This window comes from Chelonia mydas, chromosome 7 (genome assembly GCF_015237465.2).
Source record: "Chelonia mydas isolate rCheMyd1 chromosome 7, rCheMyd1.pri.v2, whole genome shotgun sequence".
Lineage (NCBI taxonomy): Eukaryota > Metazoa > Chordata > Testudines > Cheloniidae > Chelonia > Chelonia mydas.
Genome location: NC_057853.1, coordinates 76,319,642 through 76,345,422, shown reverse-complemented (window position 1 = coordinate 76,345,422; position 25,781 = coordinate 76,319,642). Strand labels below are relative to the sequence as shown.

At 37.9% G+C, this 25,781-nt stretch overlaps 1 protein-coding gene across 5 annotated transcripts in view; it reads right to left on the bottom strand.

The window, feature by feature from the left end:
- ARID5B (AT-rich interaction domain 5B) overlaps nucleotides 1-25,781 on the bottom strand; it is a 148,059-nt gene that overhangs the window by 40,817 nt on the left and 81,461 nt on the right. For 4 of the 5 annotated variants that reach the window (XM_007054838.4, XM_043550928.1, XM_037904609.2 and 1 more), the window contains one exon: nucleotides 3,931-4,043. In XM_007054838.4, the coding sequence (XP_007054900.2) occupies nucleotides 3,931-4,043 (113 nt within the window). Of the gene's footprint in view, nucleotides 1-3,930; nucleotides 4,044-5,423; nucleotides 5,565-25,781 lie in introns of those variants that run through there. The other variant, XM_027835063.3, reaches the window with a different exon arrangement.

The following is a 25,781-nucleotide window of genomic DNA, read 5'->3' as shown; positions in this document are numbered from 1 at the left end:
AGTTATCCCAACCCAATTGAACCAGCTAACAGTAATTCATTTGCATGATTGATAATGGTTGGCCCTGGGAAAATCATTTAGTTTTTGAGTGTGTTCAGAGAACTCTAAACTCCTTCCCTGATTATTCAATTTTATAGTGAAGACTGGGATTTTCAAAGAGACTTTCAATTGGAATTGGGTGCCTAATTCCCATAGGCCTCTTTGAAAAATCCCAACCCAAAATAAAGCTTGATTCCCCTGTGGCAAAAATGACAGTCCACTGCCAACAGGACGAGGCTGAGGATAGAGGAAGTGGGTATAAGGAGTGGGGAGATTTTTCTATGACGACTCTGGAAACGTCTATCCATGTCTTTATTATATGCTCTAGCACTGGATGTGTCACTCATGGCAAGTGACAGGAGATCTTCCAATTACTGACAATGGGGACAACGCTCATGGATAAAACCTTACACTCATTTTGTTCTGCCAGAGGCCACATACGCACCTCACAGTTCCCTAAAGAACCAGATTAAATTATTTTAATTAGATAACGTTGGAGATCTAAGAATAACTCTTCAGGTCTGATAGTGTGCCAGACCACTTGTGACTTTTGGAAGAGCATATGCTGGTAACATAAACTTATTTCTCAGCCCTTGCCACCCACAAGAAGTGAGAAATTGATTTCAGTATTTGCACTAGGGGATGTTGTAATGAGTACATTAATTTAGGGAACAATTTCCATGTTTAACAAATTAATCCTTCCACCTCTTGGAACTGGCAGATCAGACCATTTTAACTAATCTTATAACCCATTTTTACAGATGTTGAATGGGAACTTCTATGGCAGCACAACACCAAGAAAACGGGATGGTTTAGTTTCAGATGTGGTTAGGTTCCACTAAAAATTGTGGAAGTCTATCCAGTAAGGATGACATATGAAATATTAAAGTCTCAGGATTCTTGGGAGAGTTTAGGCCACTGTTCATAAAAGAGAGAGTTTGAGATATTTCTTCCCACCTGGGATGAAATCCTGGCTGCATTGAAGTTATACTGGAAAACTTCAGAGAGGCCAGGATTTTACCCCTTGTATCTTTCAATCCAAGGATACTCCTAGTTGGTGTAAGGTGGACAAAAAGGGCCGCACAAAGATCAAATGCAAGAGCAGGCACATTGCCTGGTGGAGGTATGGGTTTCCCAGTACAGAACTCTCAATCCCCGGACTGTTGATATAGTGCTGTAATTCAGTTTTTAAAAGGCTGCCTGAACTGGAATTTATTCAGAACTGAAACCAAATCAAGTGCCTTTGTGTGTCAAGTAATAGAAAAAGTCCACACTCTTGTTTGCTCATAGTTAAGATAAACAAGCTTAATGAAAACTAGAGCCGTAATGGTTTTAAAAGCTTTTTAATCACTCAGTGACAGCTAAGAACATGAAGTTTAGCAAGTGGTTATTACTATGTGGTCTGAGCTGGTCTTGTACATAATCCTGACAGGATCAAAACCTCAATGTTCAAAATCCCAGCACTTTTCCCATGTACCTCACCTATGGGGCTCCAGCTACGAGAGAACTGACAGGCCACACTGCTTCCCTCAGAAAAAGCCGTCTTCCCTAGGAAACTGTTTGCTAATAACAGCAGTCAACAATGGGATGCCCTGCATCAGTGTAACTACTAGTTACATGTAAGTGTAGATGAGACAAAACCATTTCCAACACCGTTACCAAAAACAATATTGTGACTGACACTGAAAGTGGTTTTGTCCCATCCACACTAGGAGTTAAACCATTTTCAACACTGGTTTAGGTGAACCCATTGACAGCTATTGTTAGATATAGGCCAATTTCCTAGGACAGAAAAGGGAAAATCTTCAGGGGAACCCAACTTGGATCCAAATATGACATCTGTGTTACCCAAGCATCCAGCAGTAAGGGTGAGAAACTGGGTTGGTTTCAACCCTCTCCACAAAGGACACACAAAGTGCTAGATAAAGACTCAAACAGCTTGAAGTTCAATAAGCCTGTGTTTGAGCCATTCTGACTTGCTGGGAACTCATCCAGTGTAAAATATACACTCAGTCCTGCAACACATATCCCAGTGAAGTCAGTGGGACTACAGGCACATGTAAGATTTTCAGCATCAGGGGCTATATCATTAACACTTTTATTATTTACAATGAAATACAATTGGACAGGATAATGAATGTTACTAATGTCTGCACAGTAATGAGCACAGTATGGCTAGATAAACAGGTAGATATTTCTTCTTATATGAAATATTCTTATGTTTGACGAGTAAAAGTGTCCACATTGATAGAACAGAGATAATCAGATAAGGTGGGTTTTAGAAAATTGCCTACATACACATTGTATACAGTATAGACTATAATTACTTGAATGGTGCTTCGAAAATGCAGTCCATCATGTGCTTTGCAATACAATGATGTAACCCACAAAGAATGGGGAATTTAGCCAAATTGGAATATTTTCATTGCAGGCTTTGCAAATTTGTATATATCTAAAGTTCTGACAAAGTCCTAGCATATTTTTCAGGGTCCTGAAAGTCAAAACATCAGGATCCAGTTCCTTTTAATTGATGTCTGGGCATAACATGGCACACAAAGGAGGGTAATGCTGACTTAAGGACACAGTTTCATCATTAACTTTGGATTTCTTTGCTGTCCTCAATTTATGCCATGATTTTAACATAACTGAAAGCTGGGGAGTGGGAGATGGTATTTAATTTACCCTCCTATGGGTAATAGAGAATATAACACTTTCACTTGACCTCTTTAACCCCGTAATCGCCCCAGGACATGAAGCATGTAAAACAAAAAAGAACTTGGATGGCTCTGTAGAGGTTCACTGTATTTCCCAAAGAAATATTCACAACAATGGGAATTCCTTTCAGATGCACATCCATAGAATTTGCTCAAATGTAAAATTCAAGGAGTTGGCATGGAAATTAAATCTATGCACACCTACTTGGTCAATATTTAGAGTATCATGGTGACAGAATTCGTGCTGAAATAGTTAGGAGTCTATTGGTATGTCCCTCTCTAACTTTCTCTCTTTGCATCTTACAGCTTGGCCCTGACAATTTGCTCTCAAATTTAACTTGCCATAAATGTCTTGAAGGAGCCTTTAGTGGAATTTTTTTTTAAAAGAGAAAACCAAACTCATATTTAAAACACACACACACACACACAAAATACAAAGTAAATTAATCTACAGAAAATTAGTTTTAAAATAATGTTAGCAGATGGACTGAAACCCACAAAAGCCTAAGAGTTAAACGTAAAATTACAGACTGACAGTGCAACCTTCACTAACAATGTGTAGCTATGTACCCCAGCCCATTGTATAAGAACATACACTATCCCAAGACCTCTGGAATGTCTAGGCACAACAGCATGTGTTAAAGATCCAGTCCAGACTTTTAGCTTTCATTCTGAATTTCCTTCCTTGCCTTCCTTTTAAATCAGAACCTTAACATTCCTCCTCTAACATACTTTTTTTGCTTCTTGGAAATCATTATTTAGAGGCAGCTCTCATTTCAGACTCTGTTTATCTTCAAATGTATATTTAGAATTACACTGTAATGGTGAGACTAGTTCTACTGGTTTATTTTTAATATGAAGATACTGTCACAAACTATTTTGTGTGTCACAGAATGTGAAAACTAGCACTAGATGCCATAAAAGCTTAATCACTGCCCTTTCCCCAGCAAGCCCATAGCCTTAGATTTTGAGTGATTAGGTTCTGGGTGATTATTGCTGTTAGTAACTTCTAAAGTGGAGGCAGTCTAAAGTAAAAAATACAACTTCTTGAAAAGAATCTGCACTTACTTACATGAAAAAATTATACTCTAAATTTGAGACGGTCTATTGGGAAACAAAGAGGACTACATTGTTAAAAAAAAAGGTGTAGTTAAGAGAATACTGCTAAATGATTTACCTTGGCAACAGCTTTGCTTTCAGAATTATTGTTGGAATCTTTAACACCATTTAATGAATCTCTTCTCTGTGGGCATGGCTTCTTTTTGCGTGGTCTGCCTTTAAGATTTGGCGCTGAAAATTAATTGAGAACAATTTGAGCACATTCTCTTATACAAGATTTTTAACAGCTGAAAGCATAATAAATCATTCCAATGAAATCTGTCACAGATATGTACACATCTATCTATAGGAAAGGCTCATTATGACATTCTCATCCTCTATGGGTTACATCTTGATATACTATACATTTCTACATCATATCTCTCAAGGTGTATCTATGAAATTTCAACATATCTAATTAATATAAAGTCAAGCATTTGGCTCCAAAGAACACTTCCAGAAAGTCAAGTATTTCTGCATGGTATCAAAAGACCAAAATAGAACACTGATACAGAACTTTGCATTAATCAGCATAATGCATCTATTTTATCCAAAGTGTAAGTACTAAGTGGTGTTTTAAATATTTGAAAATATTGGTCCTTCAGAAGAGTTTTGAAATCTTAAACTTCCCAACAAATCTAATGAGTTTTAATACAATATGTCATTCCTATCAAAGTTCTTTCATTAAGAAAAAACCCAAAGTATTTCTAGAAGTACAAAAGTATTAACATAATTGATCGATGGTTTCATAAAAACATAATAGTTAGATACGATACATCTTAATTAAAATGAATGACTTCCAGTTTTATCCAATACTTAAGATGTTTTGGTAAGATAGCTGTGAAATACCATACTGAATAAAGCCTGGCCATTCTGAGCTATATTTAGAAAACTAGTATATAGGTCATATAAGAGAAAAAAAAATATCAGACTTCTCTTTCAATTGTTATAGCACAAGACCACTTATAACCCATATACAGAAATAAAAGGCAAAGCAGATGCTTTGTTCAATATTAAAAATGTCCTGCATATGCTTTCAAATTTAAATCAGCCCAAGTCACTAGACTACTCCAGCAACATTAAAAATGATAAACAATCATTAACTAATGTCTATACTGGAGAAGATAATTTGCTTTAAACCTTTAATTTCTAGGTAACCATTGTTTTCATTACTTCAAGGGATGATTATAACAATGTCAGAAATCTAAACACCACAAACCTCTTGAGTGTCTTCTAATTGTTTCTAATCTTACATTTGTTACATAGTAAGCCAGTGATTTCAGGACATTTTACATTTTAATCAGTTTGCAAACACAGTAAAGGGTGCTACTTTGATTTTATACTTTGAACAACAGTGTCATTTTTGGTCTGTTTAGAAGGAAAAAAAAGATAGCAGTCCTAGGTTTAAAACAAAAAGTCCAAAAAAATTCCGTTTTTGTTTCAGCACTGACTCACTGTAAAACATCCTCTGAAGCACATTCTGCTTATTGAAAAGTACCAGAGAAAGCAATGCTGAAATTTTCCTCTGAGGCTAACATGCAAAATCAAACAAAAAGATAAAGAAATTATTACCCATTCCAGTCGACAAACATCTGTCTGATTTATATCTGTACTCATGAATGCTACAGCATGTGACTGCACACTACATCCCTGGAAGTCTCGACTTGGTGTGGATGTCAGTCTTACACAAAATGAGCACTAAGAGTATTTGCTCTGTGCTTACAAATCCCCTCCCCCAGCTGCTCCATTACTCATATAAACATAGATGAGTGACTAGCACAGAGTGTGGGATGAACTCGCTGGACTTCAGCTTTTGCTGCCAGGCTGCCAGCTAGTGCTTTACTATCCCACCTTAATTTATAACTGTAGTTTGTGTTTTCATCTTAACCGTTTTGCTGATCCTGACTTCTTGTACACTGTTGGGACGTCATTTTGAGTTCCACAAATCCTAAGCTACACGGAGCCTTGAGGCAAGGTGTTAATATCTTGTTTAAAAAACACTGTGTTAAAAAAAAAGTTTCCTCAATTTATAACAACTTGGCACAAGTACTAAAATGTTAATGACCACCATAGAATTAATGGACCAAATTCATCCCTGGCACAATTCAACTAAAGTAATTAGAATTACAGGGATGAATTTTAGCCCAATATACTTTTATTTGAACTACTTTATTTTTATTTATTTATGTATTTATTTGTCTTTTTAGAAAGAAACAAGCAGGACTAGTTCAAGGCTTGATGTCTTTCAAAGACATTTTTTATCCTGAGTTTTGGCATTGTACTTTGCTTCATACTAAAAGCACTCCTAATGTTTTGTTAAAAGCTTTAAAAGCAAAAAAAAAAAAGCATTTGTTACTAAAATTCCAGGTATATTGAGCTTGCATACAAATATAGTTTGAATTGGAACACTACATGGCAGGAGTGAAACAAAACTGTTATAAAATCAGGTTTTTTGCATCATTTCAGTTGCTAAGGAGTTGCAGCAGAAAAATGGCTCTTTCTAGAATGCTATAGAACTACCTCACATATGACATACTAGCATTTTACAATCTAATTCAAATCATATACACAAGTAACGGAAAAGCATCAATATAAATTAATACTGACAAGAGCCTTTCACTCTGATGGCTTAGGAGAAGGCATTTGCCTCTAAGATCCACTCCATAAAAGAAAATATTTGAAATATTTCCATTCACACTTGAAACATATACATCAACATTTGCTCCCAAACCCATTACAGATATTGTTCTAAGACTGTTTAAATTTCAACTATATCCATTTGTGCTCTTGAGTTGTGATAACTGACTAAAGCTGAGTGAATAATTCAAAACAAATCATGTATTTGACTAATTTAGCCTCCTTTTCAGCTTGTGGCATGTTCATGAACAAACTGCTATTTCCTTGAATTTGTTTATTCATAGTTATTCCTACTGCAGTTTTTAAAAATACTCTGCAGTTTGATTATGAACAGTTTTCTGAGAGAACTGGATATTCAAGATGTGTTGGCTGGTTGTGACTGATCAGATAATTCACACAATTTTTTTTCCTGTTCCCTGACTGGATGAGAAATTTTGGCATGAATACTCATGTATATATGTGAATGGAAAATTTGGTTTCTGGGAATACTCGTGCATATGGTTTTGAAATTCACTTTCTGCAAACATTTATGCCAATAAGATCTGATAACTTCAGTGGTCACAGAAAGTCAACACGAGCAAAACAAATGAAAGTGAAACTTTGAACAAATAGTTATAGAAAACTGATGTCACTTATTTGTCACCATTCTAGTCAATATGACCTACCCTATGTCCAAAAATGAATCTGGGAGGTTTGAAATACTATCAGTTTAAATAAAAGCCATTTTTGCTGTAAACTTGACAACATATTCCTCTTTATCTACCTGGCTGTGTGTTATTTTCTCCTCCTATGGCTAAGGGAAGAGAGCAAACCCAGCCACTGAAATGCCACTGGAACCCTTGGCGGAGTGCAGCACACACTCATCAGCATGGTGCAGTATATCTTAAGGGCTGAAAGGTGCTTGGAACCTCTCCAGCAAGTGCACACCACAATGAATCCTGAAAACACAGCCCAAATCCAAGGGCTTCAGTTTCAGCTCTGAACGTCACTGTACTAAGTTGTGAGATTTTCAAATTGGGATCTAGGCAGATTCTTTCTTAAAGCCCTTAGCTTCTGCACACTTGGAATCTAATTCAATCTTCAGTTAGAAATAAAATGTATTCCGTCAGGTCATTCTCGTCCCCATCAATAAGTTACCACATAGTCTGGAACAATTCCATAGCACTGGAGATCTCTGCTCCAGAGGGTCAGGCATTCAGATAATAGGTGTGCTGAAGTTCAAGATGCATGTGCATTGACAGTGCTGTGTGGTAAAACTTGCATAGCACCTGCTCACAATATGAAAGGTTCAAACCTACTTGTCTAGGCCATGATTCAGCAAGGTACTTAAGCATATACCTTTCTTTTATGCATGTGAGTACCCCCACTGAAATCAATGAAATTACTCATGTGCTTAAAAGTGGACCCTGGTCTTCAAGATTAAAGTTTATTTCAAGTTTAGTAGTTCTTCAAGAGGACTAAATTCACTCACAAAATTTGTACATATAAAAAGAAGTTATCGTCACAGTTAAAATTGTGACTCAGACAACAATCTAAAACGGAGCAGGGAAAGACTGCACTGGAGAATGCTACTTCAACTGCTGAGGTCTGCCAGACATTTCAGGTATGTCCAGGTAAAACACACCCAACTGTGCTGCAAAATGTAGCAGGCATGAGCTAACATTCCATAGATTTCTCTGGTGTGCTAGTCTATTACTTTCACGTGCATTTAATAATTTTGCTGGCCACTTTTGCTAAATTAACAGACAGAAAGGGGGCCTTATTCATCTCTCTGTTCTGCCATTTTGCAGCAGTGTGATTTCATTAATTGAGTGGAGAATCAGACCCTTGTTTCTTAAAATCTGATTTTCTCCCTCACAACCCATCTGCTCTTCCTACTTGGTCATGCAATGAAGTCATAACACTGGCCAGAAGTCTGATGCCATGGACACAAGATTATGACTACACTGCAGCATCAAGCAAAAGGTGCAGATGAAGAAAGGTTTATTTCAAACACAAACATTTGTAATAGTAAAACAATAAAAGAGAAGTATAACAAATTACTGACAAAGTAAATGATATATGTATAGTATGAATGATCTTGTTTTTCAGTTTACTACTTCCTGGTAGTAAAGTCCTGTATTCCTGATTAGATGAAAGAGCATGAAATGGAAATAGCATGAATGTCAACAGTTACAAAAGCCATGATGACAACCATCCCTTGACAACTCTTCCCATACAGGAAAACAGCTTATTGCCACCTTAGCTGTAAATTCTCAGGAGAAATTATTTATAGGGATCTGCTCAGAGATGGGAACACTTTTTTTCCTGTGTGTGAGATGGGATGAGATTTGGCAGCCCAGTAAAAATCATACACACAGACTGTGAGAGGGTATTTCACACAGTTTGATTTCAGAGGTCAGTGTCTATGGGAAGATCATGGACACTTAACCAGCGTGATCAAAAATTTTGCCACACGGCAGAAAACAAAAAGACAGCAAGTCATTCACTGACTCTGGGGTGGGGGAGCAGAGAAATGTAGACTACTTATCTCCTTGCCATTGAGGGGAGAGGGAATACACTCCAGGGACATTCACCTCCATGGAGGCTAGGTGGAGTTATCGCTGTCTCCTTCCCTTGGAGTTAATGTTAGGAAGGGAGATGGCTTTCATTCCCACCAAAGTCTCTACTGGGGTCCTGCCAGCAGAGGCTCCTGAGGAGAAGCTCTCTATAGTCACATCCCCCACCTTCCTGAGCCATACCCATCCATTTTTTATGCTGCACTGGCCCACTACATGCAAGGGTGGCAGTGGTAGCCACTGTGATACACAGCAAAGCAAAGGGTGTAATTTATTTCCCTACTAGCTGGGGGGTGTGTGTGTGTGTGTGTGTGTGTGCGTGTGCGTGTGTGTCCTTAGAATATTCTAGCCAACTGGTGAAAGAAATCAAGTTTAACTATCATTAGCTGTGTTCAACTTTTTCTGAATGTTCCCTTTGTGGTTATCCACAAGCTCCTTCCATAATGACAATCAAACAAAAGAAACATTGCACAATTCAGCTCTTGGTAAGTTTATGAGTGTGAAAGGAAACATTATGGTCATAAATTTCTGACACTTTTTTCCTCTGTCCAAAATGCACACAAAAAACATGTTTTAAAAAGAAAATTAGGAGTTGGTCCTTATCATGACTAAGTAGCTCTTGGTATCTTGAAAATAAGATTTAACCATTCTGTGCTTCAAGCTAGCCCACCTCCTTCCAGACTTTGGCTGAACATAATATAGCTTTAGAAAATAAATCACAACAAATGCTACAAGAGTTTTTTTTACATAGACAGACTACAATTGCCCCATATTATATGTAGCACAACAAAAGAGGGCCAAATTATCTGTAGGTGTAAACTGGTATAGCTTCATTGACTTCCGTGAACCCCTGTAAAAATTTGGTCCAGGGTCTGTTAGGCCCAAAGCTGACTTTTAATAGAACTGCCACAGACATCAAAGATAAACATCAAAGCTCCAAAGTTCCTGTTACCGTGAGTGAAATATATGTGGCCCTATGCTCTGCCTCCTTCCACATCCTATGAGGGTGCAGCACATACGGGAGCAAAATGGAAGACAGTTCTACAGGCTGCTCCCTCCACACGGTCACCTCTCTCCTTCCCGCTATTCAGAAAAAGGAGACCTGGTAAGGGTGTAAGAGAAGCCACATTTAGCAGCATGTTCTCGGGAGAACCATAGAAAAAGGGGGCATCAAGCTAAGGCTGATCAAAGCAGCATGATCATTCCTGCGTGCCCTGAGATCTTTACTCCCCCTGCCCAGAAGGCCACAGAGTGGGCCGATGACTGATGACAACACACTTGCTGGCCCTGCTGTACTTTAATAGCTGATGGGGACTGCAGAGGGAAAGTCCCTTTGCATGTCTGACCAGGAATCTGCAGGGTCAGAGGAGGAGCCACAGATCCCCTGCCTCCATTGGCCAACCCTCTGTAACACTGCAAGTTCATCAGACCAAGGGAAAAAAGCATCGAGTTCATACCACACAGAGCCATGGGCTTCACTGTCTTAGTTTGTTCCTCCCCATGCGTGTTTGCACGTAAGGGAAAGTACCGAACATGGATTTCAAGAATTATTAAATAGCATATTTGAACTTTGGAACTATTATAGTATATTCAGAAAATTCTATGCACTGAAGGACTGTTTCTCGCTATATATTGAGGCAACAGAGCTACGATACAATTATGTAGTACGTTTATGTACTGTTAAAATTCTGAGCCGTACACAAACCAGACTAGTACACACCTAAGCTCTCAATCTTTCCTTTCCTGAGAGCACATGCCCAGGATACTGGAGAGATCTCATAGCACCATGTGGGTACAGCCACACTGGAGTGTCGGTACAGACAAAGGGATGGCAGCATGCCAGCCTTGGTGTTGGCCTGACTGGGTTTTGTAGGATGGCGTTACAGTTTAAAATATTTTTGGACATTCTTATAATCACAAGTCCAACTAGTTGAATCCTCATGATAATACTGTTCTCTGGATTCGTGTATTTTGACTGACATAAAAGACATGTTGTTATAGGGAGGGTGAGAAAAAGCGGCTTTTGCCCAGTTGAGATCCAGCAACAGTGGCATTGTGTCAAAATTGGTGCTGCAGCCAAGAGTCTTTAATGAGAGTGGAATGTATTACCTCATTTGTCATACCTGGATCACTTACGCATGCTAAGTCCAAAATAACCTTGGACTTTGCTGGCTGCTCAACAAACCATGTAAGTAAACAGTCCTGTAGTAATGCCTAAAACATGTACCCTTTCTTGATCACTCTACATTACTTATTCTAGCGAATGTCTAAGCAATTGTAATGCCCCTGATCAAAGTCCCAGACTTTTTCAAGGCTCTCTGAAGTGCATAACTATTTCCTGATATGACTTCTCATCCTGGCCTCTAGGTTTTAACGTTTCTCAGAAACACTTAAAAAGAACAAAAAAGCCTATCACCACTTCCTTAAAAGAGGAATGTCCTGGGGTAGCTGTTCGGCATTTCTGCTTCTAACTTGTAGTGCCATACTGCTTCTTGCAGCTTGTAGAATTTATTTCTTTGTTATTGTTTTGTGGAAGGATTGGGGTGGAGGAGAAGCAACGGTACTTTTGCCTACAGCAAAGATGATTAGCCATACCAATACAGAAACCAAGTGACTTTGTAATAATATTGAGGGCCACAGTCAAATAAGGAGAGGAGGAAGATTTGGACATCTGGCATGGGACTGAAAGGATGATTTAAAACTGAACCTTGCGATGGGTGGTGCAGATGCACTCGGGCCTTGAATTAAGGTAAAGAGATGGATGCCACGCCCTGGATCCCAGAAACCCCCAGAGTTGATCAAGTGTGACGGAAGGCGGCAGACAGTCACTCACAGAGAATGGCACACACAAAGATTATTATTACATGTTGCACCTTTAAAAACATAATTACTAGAAAGCCAACCACCTTACTAAAGAAGGGTCCCTTACCATTCACCCCCCATACAAGGGAGCTTCTAGCATCCCACAGTATCTGGAAGATAAGAATGAACGTAACACTGTATTTAGGTGAAGTCTCAAAAGATAGCCTAGGATTAGATTATCTCCAATGTGATTTTGGACTCATAGCTGCCACCTTGACTTCCTCCTGTTCTTGGCCTTCTTTTTTTAATATCTCTAACCTTATCCCCAGTCCCTGTTCCACATCCCAAGTTACAGGTTTTGCATTTAATTTTTGAAAAGTCCATGTATTGGCTCCTGCCTCCTGGAAGCAGCACCCACTGCACACAGACTAAGAGAAGCACAGCTTCTGAGCTCATGCCATGAGGAGAGGGCGGGCAGTCAGCACACAGCATGGGATTGTGCAGATTGGGGTGAAATGAAAGTGGCCCACAATGCAAGGCAAAAGCTCAAATGTCAGGCAAGGGTGGAAAGTCAGACCCTAGTTTAGAAAAATCTCAGTCATTTTAATTTGGGGAAACTTTTCTATAAACCAAGATACAGGGCCCCATCCTGCCGTACCCTTCCCACCCCACCCCCCAATGGAAATCAGTGGCAAACTCCTACTGATTTCAGTGGCAGCCAGACTAGGCTCCTACCTTTTTCAATATAGAGATTAATATTAATCCTTCTAACACAACCTTCAGAACAATATTTTCCTTTATAGCAGGATTTTACTACTATTGCTATAAATACTAATTAATATTTGTGTATGTATCTGTACACACACACACACACACACACACACACACAGACTCAAGATAGATAGATATTCTGAGTGTCCAAAAAGTTTTAATACTAAAGTATTTTTTTCATGTTTTTCTAATCCAAGGACTTGCTCGTTCTTTTCTGTAATTTATATACACTGTGGACTTATAATGGAACATGTCAGAATAAATCTGAAAACTATTGTGGACTCGATATCCTTGAGAGAGGCACTAAACATCTGAACAATTTTCTAACTCATAAGTATACAGAGTGTACTTGTGTAACCATTTCTAAAGGTTTTGTTTTGGAAATGAGATATTCTATTCTCAATGTGGGGAAAATCAATTTGCTTCCTCTCTAAAGAAAACATTCCTCATTTGGAAATAAGTGGAACAGACACTTTTTTGTGGGGATTAATATGGAGACATTTGACTTGTTGCAGATTGATTTTGGGTTTGCCTTTCCCGCTCCCCAGACTACTGCTTAAAAAAAAAGCAAAGACCACCACTGTGGGGATGACTATTTTAATTATTTTGTTAAAAATAGAAACACTGGATGTATTGCACATATCACACTAGATAATTAAGGGCCTGATTTTGCAGAAGACTGAATGTTTTCAAATTCCACTGAACACAATACAAATTGAAGGCACTGAACCGTGCAGGATCAGGCACTTGGACTAATTTTCTTCACTGCTAAATGGTTGAGTTCAAAACTTTTGCTATAAAGGCTTGTTGCTTCCTTTTCGCTCTGTTAGCATTGATGAAAAGAGTGAGTTTTTCGATGAAAAGAGTGAGTTTTTGGAATATTCACAACAGGAAGATGGACATTAAAGGTTAAGGCCCTGATTCAACAAAGCACTGAAGCACGCACCTAACTAGCATGTAGGTAGTTCTGTTGGACTTCAGTGAAACTAGTCTCCATGATTAAAGTTAAGCACATGTTTAAGAGCCTTGCTGAATTTAACCCTACATCCAGTCCAATAGGGGAGCAGGATTTAGCCCACAAAGAAGAAGCTATCAGACTTAATTATAAAGTAGGACATGTCTGGACTGTGGTAGAGTATCTGACCCTTGTTCATTAAAGTTTTTCTTTCCCCCAGTGTGAAACTGACTTTTAGCCTCCACACCCACAAACTTCAATGGACACTTGTGTATGTTGCCTCCAATTACAGTGGACTTTGAACTTGGTATCAGACAAAACTGTATGCCGATCACAGCACTTGCAAAAGAAAATCTGACTCTTTAGAATATTCTGTGTTTTTTTTTTAAACAGGGCAAAAGGGTGAACAGGAACAACTGATTATGTAATAGCCAAGACAAAAGGACTGCAAACACAGCAGCGACAAATGACAGTGCACTGCTAACCCATGTAAATCAAGTAATCGCATCCAAACCGGGCAAAACACACAATGCGCCAATAGCAACTAACTTCTCATTAGGAACCTTTACAAAGTAAAAGACAAACAAGAACATACAGCACATGTTAAGGAGGTTTTCCTGGCAACATTTCCTTCTATTTCTGACAAAAACTAGCATTCATTAAACTGCTCTCTAGCAGAGTCAGCACTACTCAATGAAGACATGACCTACATACCTTGATAATAAGATAGCTACATACCCAATCATTCCCACACAGATAGAAAGATTAGACAGATCAGATGAGCTGACAGACAGGTAAGAAATGGGCATTGTAATAAGAACCTAAATAGATACATAGAGATTCACCCAAGAGGAGTAAAAAGGCATATTTCCAGTAACCTTGCTTTTGAGATTGATAGTGGGAGCTATGAAGCCATGAACACCTTACTGCTCGCATGTGGAAATGACAAATAAGTTATTTAAGCCCCTTATTGCATTACTCATTTGTATCACATCATTGTGGCAAGTAAAACTGCTTTGCTTTAAACATAAGAATGCTATGGGTTCACTTTCTCCCTTTCCTTTTCTCAGAACTCTACCACTGCACTGGGATGTCATTATAATTTGCTAGAGACACTCACACTGGATGAGGATGCAAGAAGTGAGATTAGCAGGAACTATGGCGTGTACTCCGTTCTTGAGATCTACCTGTAACTTCCATTAGAATGAATAGCGTGAAAGGGAATCAGGTGGAAAATGCACCCAGACAGCAAGGGTGGGATTTTCCAAAGCACTCAGCCTTGGCCTAACCCTGCCCCTATTGAAGTTATTGGGTTACTGGTGAACATTCCACTCTAGGTGCACAGTATCTCCACTGTGCAGCATTGGGATCAACTGAAAAATTATTACTGGGGCCACAATGATCACAATTTTTCTCTAATTGCTTTATGAGCCAAGTTCTAAAAAATGTGTCCATTTATATGAGTACATGTGGGTGGTACCAACATTCTGCCTTCTCTCCAGCAATTTTCCAGACCCACATTTCTTTCCAGTAATCTTTCTATATCTAGGTATGTATGTGATCCTCTTCCGTGGTTCTCAACCACGGGTATGTGTAAGCCTGGGGGTACATCAACTCATCTAGCTATTTGCCTAGTTTTACAACAGGCTGCATAAAAAGCACTAGCTAAGTTAGTACAAACTAAAATTTCATACAGACAATGACTTGTTTACACTGCTCTAGATACTATACACTGAAATGTAAGTACAATATTTATATTCCAACTGATTTATTTTATAATTATATGGTACAAATGAGAAAGTAAGCAATTTTTCAGTAATAGTGTGCTGTGACCCTTTTGTATTTTTATGTCTGATTTTGTAAACAAGTAGTTTTTAAGGGAGGTGAAACTTGGCATATACAAGACAAATCAGACTCCTGAAAGGGGTACAGGTATCTGGAAAGGTTGAGAACCACTGCCCTATAGTATCCCTACACCTAACAAGCATTCTGAGTTAGAAATAACAATCCCTCACCCTCTCTTTGTATTGTCCCATCCAGTAGGAGATGGATCTTAATTAGTTTATAGGAGTTTTGTTTGTCTGTATGTGGGTAAGTGAATGAATGTGTCTGCGCATTGTGTATGCGCATAGATGATATATTTATTGAGGGAGAGCCACATCAGAGAAATTAAGAGAAGCCACATCAGAGAAGTTTTGTATTTTTGGTTCAGAAAGCGGAGAGGACCACAGTCATTCTTATCTTTTGCAGGAATGATTTCAATAGTCCAGGTCCAGCTCCTGTTACAGTTTGTGTCCCACACTTATAAGCCTCCCTTGGCAGTTTCATCGAGCCCCTGTAGCATAGCTGTCATGAGAGGCGATGGTCACAGAATGAGAAACTATCTTTCAGGTAGCTAGAGCTTTGAATAGCAACACAGAGACCTTGAACTGGGTCTGCATTCCTTGGGATTCAGACTTGGAGCAGGGCAGAGCACTGGGGTGATGTGTCCACAGTGACCTGAGTTACTCAGCAAATAGGAAACTGTATTTTTCACCAGCCGGAGCTTTTTCAGGGAGTGCAAGAATGGAAATAGTAACCATAGTCCTCATCATAACACCTGAGAGGTTTGTGGTTTTAAATAGAATAGCCCTGATGTAAACCCACTGAGTTCAGTTTAATTACTCCCAATTTACACAGGTGTAAATAAGATCAGAATCAGGCCCATCTTTGTGTGATTAGTAAGCACTTAAACAAAAATCTATATACAGTGAAAGTATATTATTATTCTTTACATTTTAGTAACATAGAGCAAGGTTTAACATTAACTGTGAAGATGGTTGTGTAAAATTCTTTTGCAGTCAGTGTTGGTTCTTAGGAAATTATCTGGGTGGATTAAACAGAAACACGATTAAACAGTTTACACATTTCCTTGTGTTTCTCATGTCTAACTATAGCCGTGTTTGTCCCCATCTACAGAACTGTTTTATACCACATGGTATGCATATTTCAGCATCCAGCATTATTAACTCATGACCAACTGTCAGTTGATCATTATCTAACACATGGGGTCTCCAAAAAATCCTTATTTGGGCAAAAGCAGCCTTCTCAACCACTCTGTCTATATTTTCCCTCAGAAGAACTTTATTTGGATTATTATTTGCTGTCAATGGAAACTCAGAGGTTACATATGTAGAAATTTGCAGACAGGGAAATAAATCCTCAATGAGTTTAAACACTTAGTTGATATTAAAACCATCTCCAGCTTTGTTTAAAGAAAACTCTCAGTTGCCCTCTAGTGTTACATGAATGTCATGCAGAATAGCAGCAAGAGAGAGGGAAATACACACAAATTGTACAATCATGTTTAAAATATTCAGGGATGAACATTTTCAAGAATAAAGATCACAGAACTTATCCTAATTTAATATTACGTGATCTACTGTACAGATAATATTTCTTATAAACAATGAGGGGGAAGTTCTAACCTTGTGGAATTACAATTCTTGGTTTGAAACATGATGCTGGGATTATGTTTACCACTATAATTGCAGTGTATGGCACAATGATTTTATGAGTTAGAACCTCTGAAAAGAAATCACAGTACCTACTGCATTCTATATCGTTCATTCATAACTAAAAATAGACTGGTGTATAAGTTGGTTCAGCTAGGGAACACAGGGTCTGTAGAATTCCCTAACATAGAAGAGAGTTTGCAAAAGGATCAGTATGTTTCTGAAAATGGACAACATATATAAAGATTTACTATACAAAACCAGGTATATATATACACTGTATATCTTCATGTATATCCATTTTCATTCGATACAAAGCAAAAATATCAAATACAGCCTGAAACTATAAATTTAATAATAGATTACCAAATTAAGTCTGCACAATCACTTCATTAAAAAAAACACATTTCAATGTAAAATACAGCTGTAGGGGTTTGGACAATTTCCTGCATAATAGGTCCATCCCTGAAATGTAAATAACACCGGTATTAAAACAAGCCAATAAGGGTACATCAGGAAAAAAAGAGTACATGAAAACATAAATGCACTTTCCAGCCTATCCTGCCAAATCTTTATTTAATTTGAGTGCTGCTTTGATAAATCACTATTGCTTCAGTCAGGGTTTTTTTTTTAAATGTTCTGTTATTCTTAACACAACTCCAGGGCAGATTAAATCTTAACATTTGAAATATAACAAACCAACAGAGTTTTGCAATTAGAATTATTCACTTATTTCCTGTGTATCATCAGCATTCCTGAAAGAATGTTGCTATAACATTAAACAACAGTGTGATCTTTAGAAATACATGATTTGCTTGTTCTGGTTTTTTCCAATGCAATTGTGCAACTTTAAAATCCTCTTCTTTCCCAATTCCTTACTCCCAAGCATATGCCCTTGATAGTGACTTATAATGTTTATAAAAAACAAGTTTGAGGAATTTTTTTTAAAAAGGACTTAAAAACCACCTACAGTATTACTCAATGGTTACACATTCAAAAAAGATAAATATAGCTCTATCTGGAAATGGAAATCCATAAAAAGTTAATTATAAGGATTTCTCTTTTTAGTTTGACAAGACAGAAATGCCACAAGAAGTACATATGGCAATTCAAAAAACATAATCAGGGAAAAGGGAAAATGAACATTTAAAAGATGAATAGTTTAGATTTGCATAATCTGATATTTATATAGCACATTCTTTCCAAATGGATCACAGCGTTTTTCAATTTTTAATCTCTCTCAGCATACAGATTATAGCTATAAGAATCACTTTTTCCATCACCGAAGTGCAGCCTCCTCTGGGGTAAATTGGGGCATTTGTTTAACAGCACACAGTAACACTACACAACCACATTAGGACAGGCAAAATTACGTGCCTGAAACTAGAGTGGGAATTCAGGTATGTATCCAGGCCCTGATCATATAATGAATTCTGTGTGGGTGGAGCTCTGCACACTTTGCAGCGCCTCAGTGGAGTTCAGTAAAGGATCCAGACTCCTCAGGGTAAAGCCTGTCTCTTACCATGTATTTACACAATGGTGGGTAGTTCCTAGGGGCCTCAATTTCCATCAAGGCCCCAAAGTATTACTGCAATAATAAGTAGAATATATTACCTTATTCTTAATTGCAGTTTGGCCAGATACAAGGATTAATACCCCACGCCTTGTGGAAGATGCCATGGGATTTTGAATGACCACAGTGGGTAAGGACTTCACGTTTACATATCATCTGGAAGGACCTCAGCACAGTGTTTTAACACCACCCTGGGGCAATGATTCTGTTCTGGCAGAAGGAAACACCATAAAGCCACAGATTCACCAACACTGTATCTGGGTTTTCCCAAAAAGTCTCCCATCCAAGTGCTTATACAACCTGATGCTGCTTAGCTTAGGAAACCTGACAAAAATCACAGCTTAGAGAGAATAAACACCAGAAGTGTCTATATAGCTACTTTTCACTAGCTTCAAACACCTCGAGCCAATCCATAAGAAATGAGCACCTCTAACAGATTTCCATGTTTCGTATTAAGAAGATACGGACTTCTGCTGAGATAAATATCAAGATTCATCAACTCAAGAGGTAAATATTGACTGAGGCAAAGCAAAAATCAATACTGGTCAATATTTACTCAAGACACCTTAAATCTAGACATAATGTTACATACATTCTGAAAGCCTATCAAAAATCTCTGGAAGTCTTCATTATGGCAAAGGATTTCAAAAGTGTAACCCTGTTTCCTTTTAAATCAACATTCTAAATGGAGAAGAAGTTAGAGAGAACCTATTATTCATCTAGTGCAAAGTGAATTATAGCTTTCACTGACCACAGCTGTAGCCAGAGCAGAGGCACATACAGTATTTACATATGCTATCTGTCTGGTTTGCATTCCAAACGTCAGTATTTCTGACCTCTGAGGATATGAACAATAAAAATGTACTGATTCATCACACAACATTGTTTCAGACAACCAGGATTTTCTTCTTGGGTAGGAATGTACCCTGTTCCCCTCCCAAATATACATAAATTCAGGCTGAAACTTTATCTCAGGGTTCTGCTTCCCATGAGCAAACTACTTTGAGGATGCTGTCAATCAAATCTTTGGGGGAAGTTAGTTACAGCCTTATTATTTACTGTGGCAAGTATATTAGTCCTAATATTTATCTCAGGTTCCAGACTTACTCTCTCATTTCTGAATAGGTCTTCCACCTGGGCATTTTTGTTTGAGGCCACAGTGTACTCAAATAGCCTACCACAGAGTAGGAATGTTTAAAATAGAAATTCCAAATAATTTATAATGATTAGATTAGATTTTCAGAGGCACTTGAGGAAACTCTTCACCCAAATCCCATAGAATTTCAATCGGATTTGGGATCCTATCTCCCTTAGACACTTTTGAAAATGCCAGCCAAAGTGAACAATAAATGCGTAGTTCCTCCTTCTCTTTTATTAATCCAGATTCAAGTACCAAAACATGGTAATGAACACCCATTTTCAACTCTGTGCCTATTCAAATGTAGTATACGGTAGATCCTATGACCATTGGTGTCAATGGGCTTTGGATCAAACACTAATTATTTTATTCCATTCATATTCTTATTTTGTTCTGTATTCATCCCGCTCTTCTCTCTCTAGTACCTTCCCTCTCTACTGGTGAATGGGATGATTTTACTTTGCTGTGAAGTCAAAATGAAATCAGCCATACCCCACACCTTTCTTCAGGGCTGATCTACACTACAAAGTTAGGCTGGCTTAACTAGATCACTCAGAGCTGTGAAAAATGTGACCTAGGCACTGCCTCTCAAAGAGGTAGATTTACTACAGCGACAGACGAACCACTTCCATCGCTGTGGTAAGTGTCTACACTACAATGTTACGGGCTGCACCGCTGCAGTGTTTCTAGTGTAGACATAGCCACAGTGAGTAACAACAGTGTTCTGTCATTCTAAAACTTCTCCTTCAGGCTTGGTGAGACAAAAAAAATTCAGGAAAGGTGAAACTCCAAATGTGCACAGTTCTAAACTTCAGTGATGGTGTAAGCTCAGATGTATAAGATTCACTGTTTCTTATAAAGCAACTAAGTCTTCGCAAAGAACTAAAATGTATCTGCTTCTGAAATAATATGGAAGCCATAATGTGAAACTGAAGTTTAAGTTCAAATATACATTTTTAAAAAATCAATAAAATGCTTTTCTAAACCAGGAGATAGATCTGCAACTTAAAACTTAAAGTAATATAATATTTTAGAACTTTAATAAATAATGCTTTTACCTTGGTTATGAAATAATAACCTTCCATGAAAACCCAGAGATTAGAGGTAGGAAATTGTTTGACAAAAATTAAAATGTCACACTTTTCATAGAACTAAGTGTTATAATTATTGGTGAAATACCCCTTTCAAACTTGTTAACCCAAAATTAACAATTATATACATCACTTAATTTTATAAGTGCATCTCTCTTGAAGAACCCATTAGCTAACCATGCCTAGTTCAGTTTAAATATATACATGCAGTACTTGTAGCACGGAGGGGATAGAACTACGTCAATGCTGGCACTGTATACCCTGAAATGGCAAGTGGTATTAAACTGAGATGTAATCATGTTGAAAGGGAAACATTAACAAACAGCAGACAATTGAGAAGAAAACACAGTGTGCTTGTGTTCTACTACATGTGCTTCAAAACCTTATATAACTATTCATTGTCTATTTCATCTGGCTATGGTCCCGGTTTGTTCTATTCTATGGTATACTAATTTTACAATAATAAACTATTACACAAGCTTTATGCAGTCATGCATATGAAACGGTTGTGGAAGACATTACATTTGATTATCTTTCTACCAAAGACACCATCTTGAAATTAAACAATAGCCTGGTAGAAATATATATGAGTTAAAAGAGGGAAAAAATAGATCTTTACTAAAAAATGGAAATAATGTTCAATCTCAGAAGTGCAGCCTTTAAAAACAGAGATCTCCCCCCTCCAAAATTCACACTCCAAACCCTCCATGAGTATACTACAGATAAATACCACTAAACTGACAATATTACATGAGGGTCAGCATGGTACTACACCATATTGAGTTGATGACAATTAGTGATGTTGGAAATGCAAATATTTGTTATACACCACCTTTAGGTAAAAATGAAGCAAGGCATTTTACAAAGACAAAAGGAATGTGTGAAATAGTTTAGGTTTAAAAAAATGATGTATTTATTTATGCTTCAACATGAATTGATGAGATGCCTAGGTTAACAGTTGTCTGTACTTTGGACAGTTGCTAGATGGTTACTGCAAATAGAAAAAATGTAACAAAGGAAGTTACAGCGTATGAAAGATAAGGTCCAAAACAGCGACTTCAGGTACTGTATTTGCCTATGGAATTATCTTGGAATCTTCTACTAAACCTGGAAATGAACTTTAATCACACTGGTTCAGGATTGGTTATATTTAGTCATGGAGCAGTGCCAAAAGACACTATTGGTCTATAGTATCACTGACATATTTACATCTAATATCTCATCAACCATTAAGGGCAGAAATAAATGTCTTTTACCATTGGAAAGTGTGCGATTCTCAGATCTCCAAGATATAAACGATTTATTTCTGGCCCTGCCAAGTCACAAAACACCAAAATTTAAAAATCATAGTATTTTGATTACCATCTTGCTTTTCCCACAAACTTCGATTACAACATTTTAGCAGCTAATCTCTCATACCACTAAATCTAGTAAACCAATGTTTTATATGGGCCCCAGGGGCACTACCACAATGCAAACAAATCTTACCAAAAGCCGAGACTCAGCTTTCAGATGACATAGGGTCTGATTCTGCCCCACTGAAATCAATGGCACTTTTGCATTGACATCAGTGGGAGAAGGATCAGATCCAGGTAGCTTTAACGCCACATTTTGATCTCAGTTACGTTGGTGTAAATCCAGAATTACTTCATAGATTCCTGTGGAGTTCCTTTTGATTTACATGAGAGAATGTGATATCAGAAGCTCATCATTAACCTTCACTTTTGAAGAAGAGCTTGTCAAAACTCAGAATTTCTGTCCAATAGAAAATTCCAGCATTTTGAAATTTGTTTTCGTCCCACATCAGGACAAAAAGTCAAAATATCAATTTGTTTTTATGGAACAGACAGTTCCGATAAATGTTGGTTTGGAATACTCAAAATGTTTTCTTTTGACATTTCCAAACAAAACGAAATGTTTCCGCATTCCCAAATCAAAATGTTTCATTCATTTCGATTTGATTCAGCCATAGTCTGTGTTCCCCTGAGCTGCCACTGTGCCTTGTGGGAGTTGTAATTTGAGTGCCTCATGCCCTCTCTGAGTTCTCCTCTATGGGTGAGGCTCCTTTGCCAAATTAACTCTCCCGTGATGTACCATGTCAGTTCACTGAGACGTGAGACTGTGGAATATCATGGAAGATGTAGTCTAGCCGGGCAAACCAGCCCACAGCGGCATGAGGCCACCTGAACTACAGCTCCCATGATGCCCCACAGCAGCCAGATTATTGTTGAAATGACTGAACATGAAAAGTTTTAATTCAGTTGGACAAACTAAAATATTTTTATTTGGGCCAACCCAATCCCAAATGAAATGTTTCTTTTCAGTTTTACTGATGGAAAATAGAAGCATTTCAGCAAAACTGAAAAGCCCCGTGGAAAAATTTGTTTTTGGGGAAATAGCATTTTCCATAAAAGCATTTTGGTGGGAAATTCCCAAGCAGCTCAGCTTTTAAGGCTCATGAAATACGAGTAGCTAAAATCATGTCAGAATTAAAATGGGGGGAAAATACCTAAGTGGAGAATCAGAAAATGGAAGGAGAACGGTAGGGAAGGTCAAAGTCCCATAGAGTGGGTTTATTTGTGTTTAGAGTTGGGTCTAAAGAGCCCCCCGAAACCACCAGAATTTTGAAGTGTTGAAGGCTGTCCAGCTGCAGGTGGGATGTGGCTCATGGTGTGCTACAAAGCCTCCCCCCCGACAACTGACGAAGTCTTTTGTTTTGTTTAGTCTGGGTTTTGGCCTGTGAGACCAACAAAGCCTATCAGACTCAGACCTCATTTCACGGGGTGTAGATGAAATCCTACATCTCGTTTAGACTGTCTTTTTATTTGGATGTAAAGACAAGTTGGATATTTGTTATCTCAAGACCTCCCCATTTCCATGAATATTAACTTTTGGACCCAAATATGCAGCACAGCCCTAATGCCTTTCCTTAACTCACCTGAAATGAGAGCTCACATTTCTAGTCATTCATCTCAGCCCCTCTTGCTCTCCAGAATATTTTTTTGCTGGTTGCTAGGCAGCTATTGTTGAAAATATGCATGAGGTATTAATTGTCTGAGCAATTAAAAATTCTTTAAAATTGAGAACATCACCATACCTAAAATAGGATGTTTCCCTTACATCAGGCAACTCCAGATACAATTTTGGGAATGTTGATGGCTGCAATGTGTCAGGGGCTGGATGAGTCTTGAGAATTATTCACACACAGTACACATCGCAGAAACAAACAAACCAAAAAAATTAATAACCTCATTCTATAACAGAGCCTTATTCAACAGATAAATTACTTCATGTCTTGTTAATCTTTTTGCTTGTTACTTTGTTTACAATTTTCCATACTTTTCCTCTGACATGTACATTTCATATTTTCATTTTTTAAGCCACTGATGACTTTGGGCTCCTCTGTTATTACAGTTAATTTTAGAACTTGCTGAACATATCAGCCAATTATCTTCTAAACCCAAAATGGAACCAGCAAGTTTATTCTTACTTGCTTCACTTCAAAGAGATACTGTAGCCTCATTGCTGATGCCAAGTGCTCTGTGCTTCATACCAGTAAATGCAGATTTCATTTTATAGAGGTTTTTTTTTCTTCTTCAAAAAAACATTCCAATGTCATGATCAAGCTCGAAAGACAGTAAACACAGACTTCCATAAATTGACTCTAACTTCTAAACTAAGCAGCTGAAAGGATTTACAGCTAGGTAGGGTTGGGGTTTTTTTGTGTGTGTGTGTGTGTGTTTTTTTAATAACAAACCCCTCTCTGTCATAACTAAACATATACAACACACATCCAACATAATGACAGAAAGTGTTTCATAATTACCACCACCAAAAAACCTTAAAGAGCTATAATTTTTGGTAAATCAGTCATATGATTGTAGTGCATTCTGATACGATCTAATAAGGATAACTACATTGCTGATACTTGAATGTATTATTCTGCTACAAAAAAGGTTGAGGGAATAGCTTAAGTATTTTATTAAAGATATTTTTCCTGCTTTTCAAACATTGATTTTTCACCCATAGCCATTATAGAATAGGCCATGGGACTGTCTTGGTACATTTCAAGAGAACCAGTAGTTAGGGCTGCAAGATCAGGGTGTACATTCCATGTCATGCTTAATTTCACCATTGAAATGAGAAGCAAAACCATCAATGCCTATTTAAAGTACACATTCCATACTATTGTAAGGAATAGTTTTCACTGTTATATGAACTTTTATTTTATTCCCACCTTCCCTGCTTCTTTCACTGTAGCCTATTGTAATAGCAAGTCTGAAATGAAACCCACTTTGGGCTCCAACAATGCTGAAAGCTTCCTTATAGCAGCACCCCTGTCATTGTGACACCAGCTGTTGTTTGTGTATGTTGTCCTCATTGACAAGGTTATTACAATTGCCCCTTTCAGTTTCCTTCTTACCCTTTCTGTGGGTTGAAGCCACCTGTTTAAAATCAAATTCCTCCTCTTCTTGCACTCAGGTGGTGCTAACAGACTTTTCAATTAACACAGTCTTTCAAACTATTATGCAAAAAGTTCAGGTAACTAGAGATACTCCTGAAGAATCTATAAAGAGTTACATTAAGTCTGTATGTGATTTTGGAGCATGTTATTAGTTAACATATTTAATGAGATGCTATCAAGTTAGATTTTCAAATCCTGCCACAACTAAAACACAATAGGGCAGTTACAACACTTCCTATGTAGGGCTAATGTATTAGGCGCGATCTGTGAAATTAAAAGCCAACAACTATGCTTCAAATGTACAGCTCGCTAGTACAAATTGAAAGGTATGCGTATATGTCTGAAGAAGGACAGAGCTCAGTAAGTTCTCCAAACTCCACCAAACATTGGACCACGGCTGAATTTGTCTAGCTTCAGCCACTAGATCTTGTTATGCCTTTGCCTGT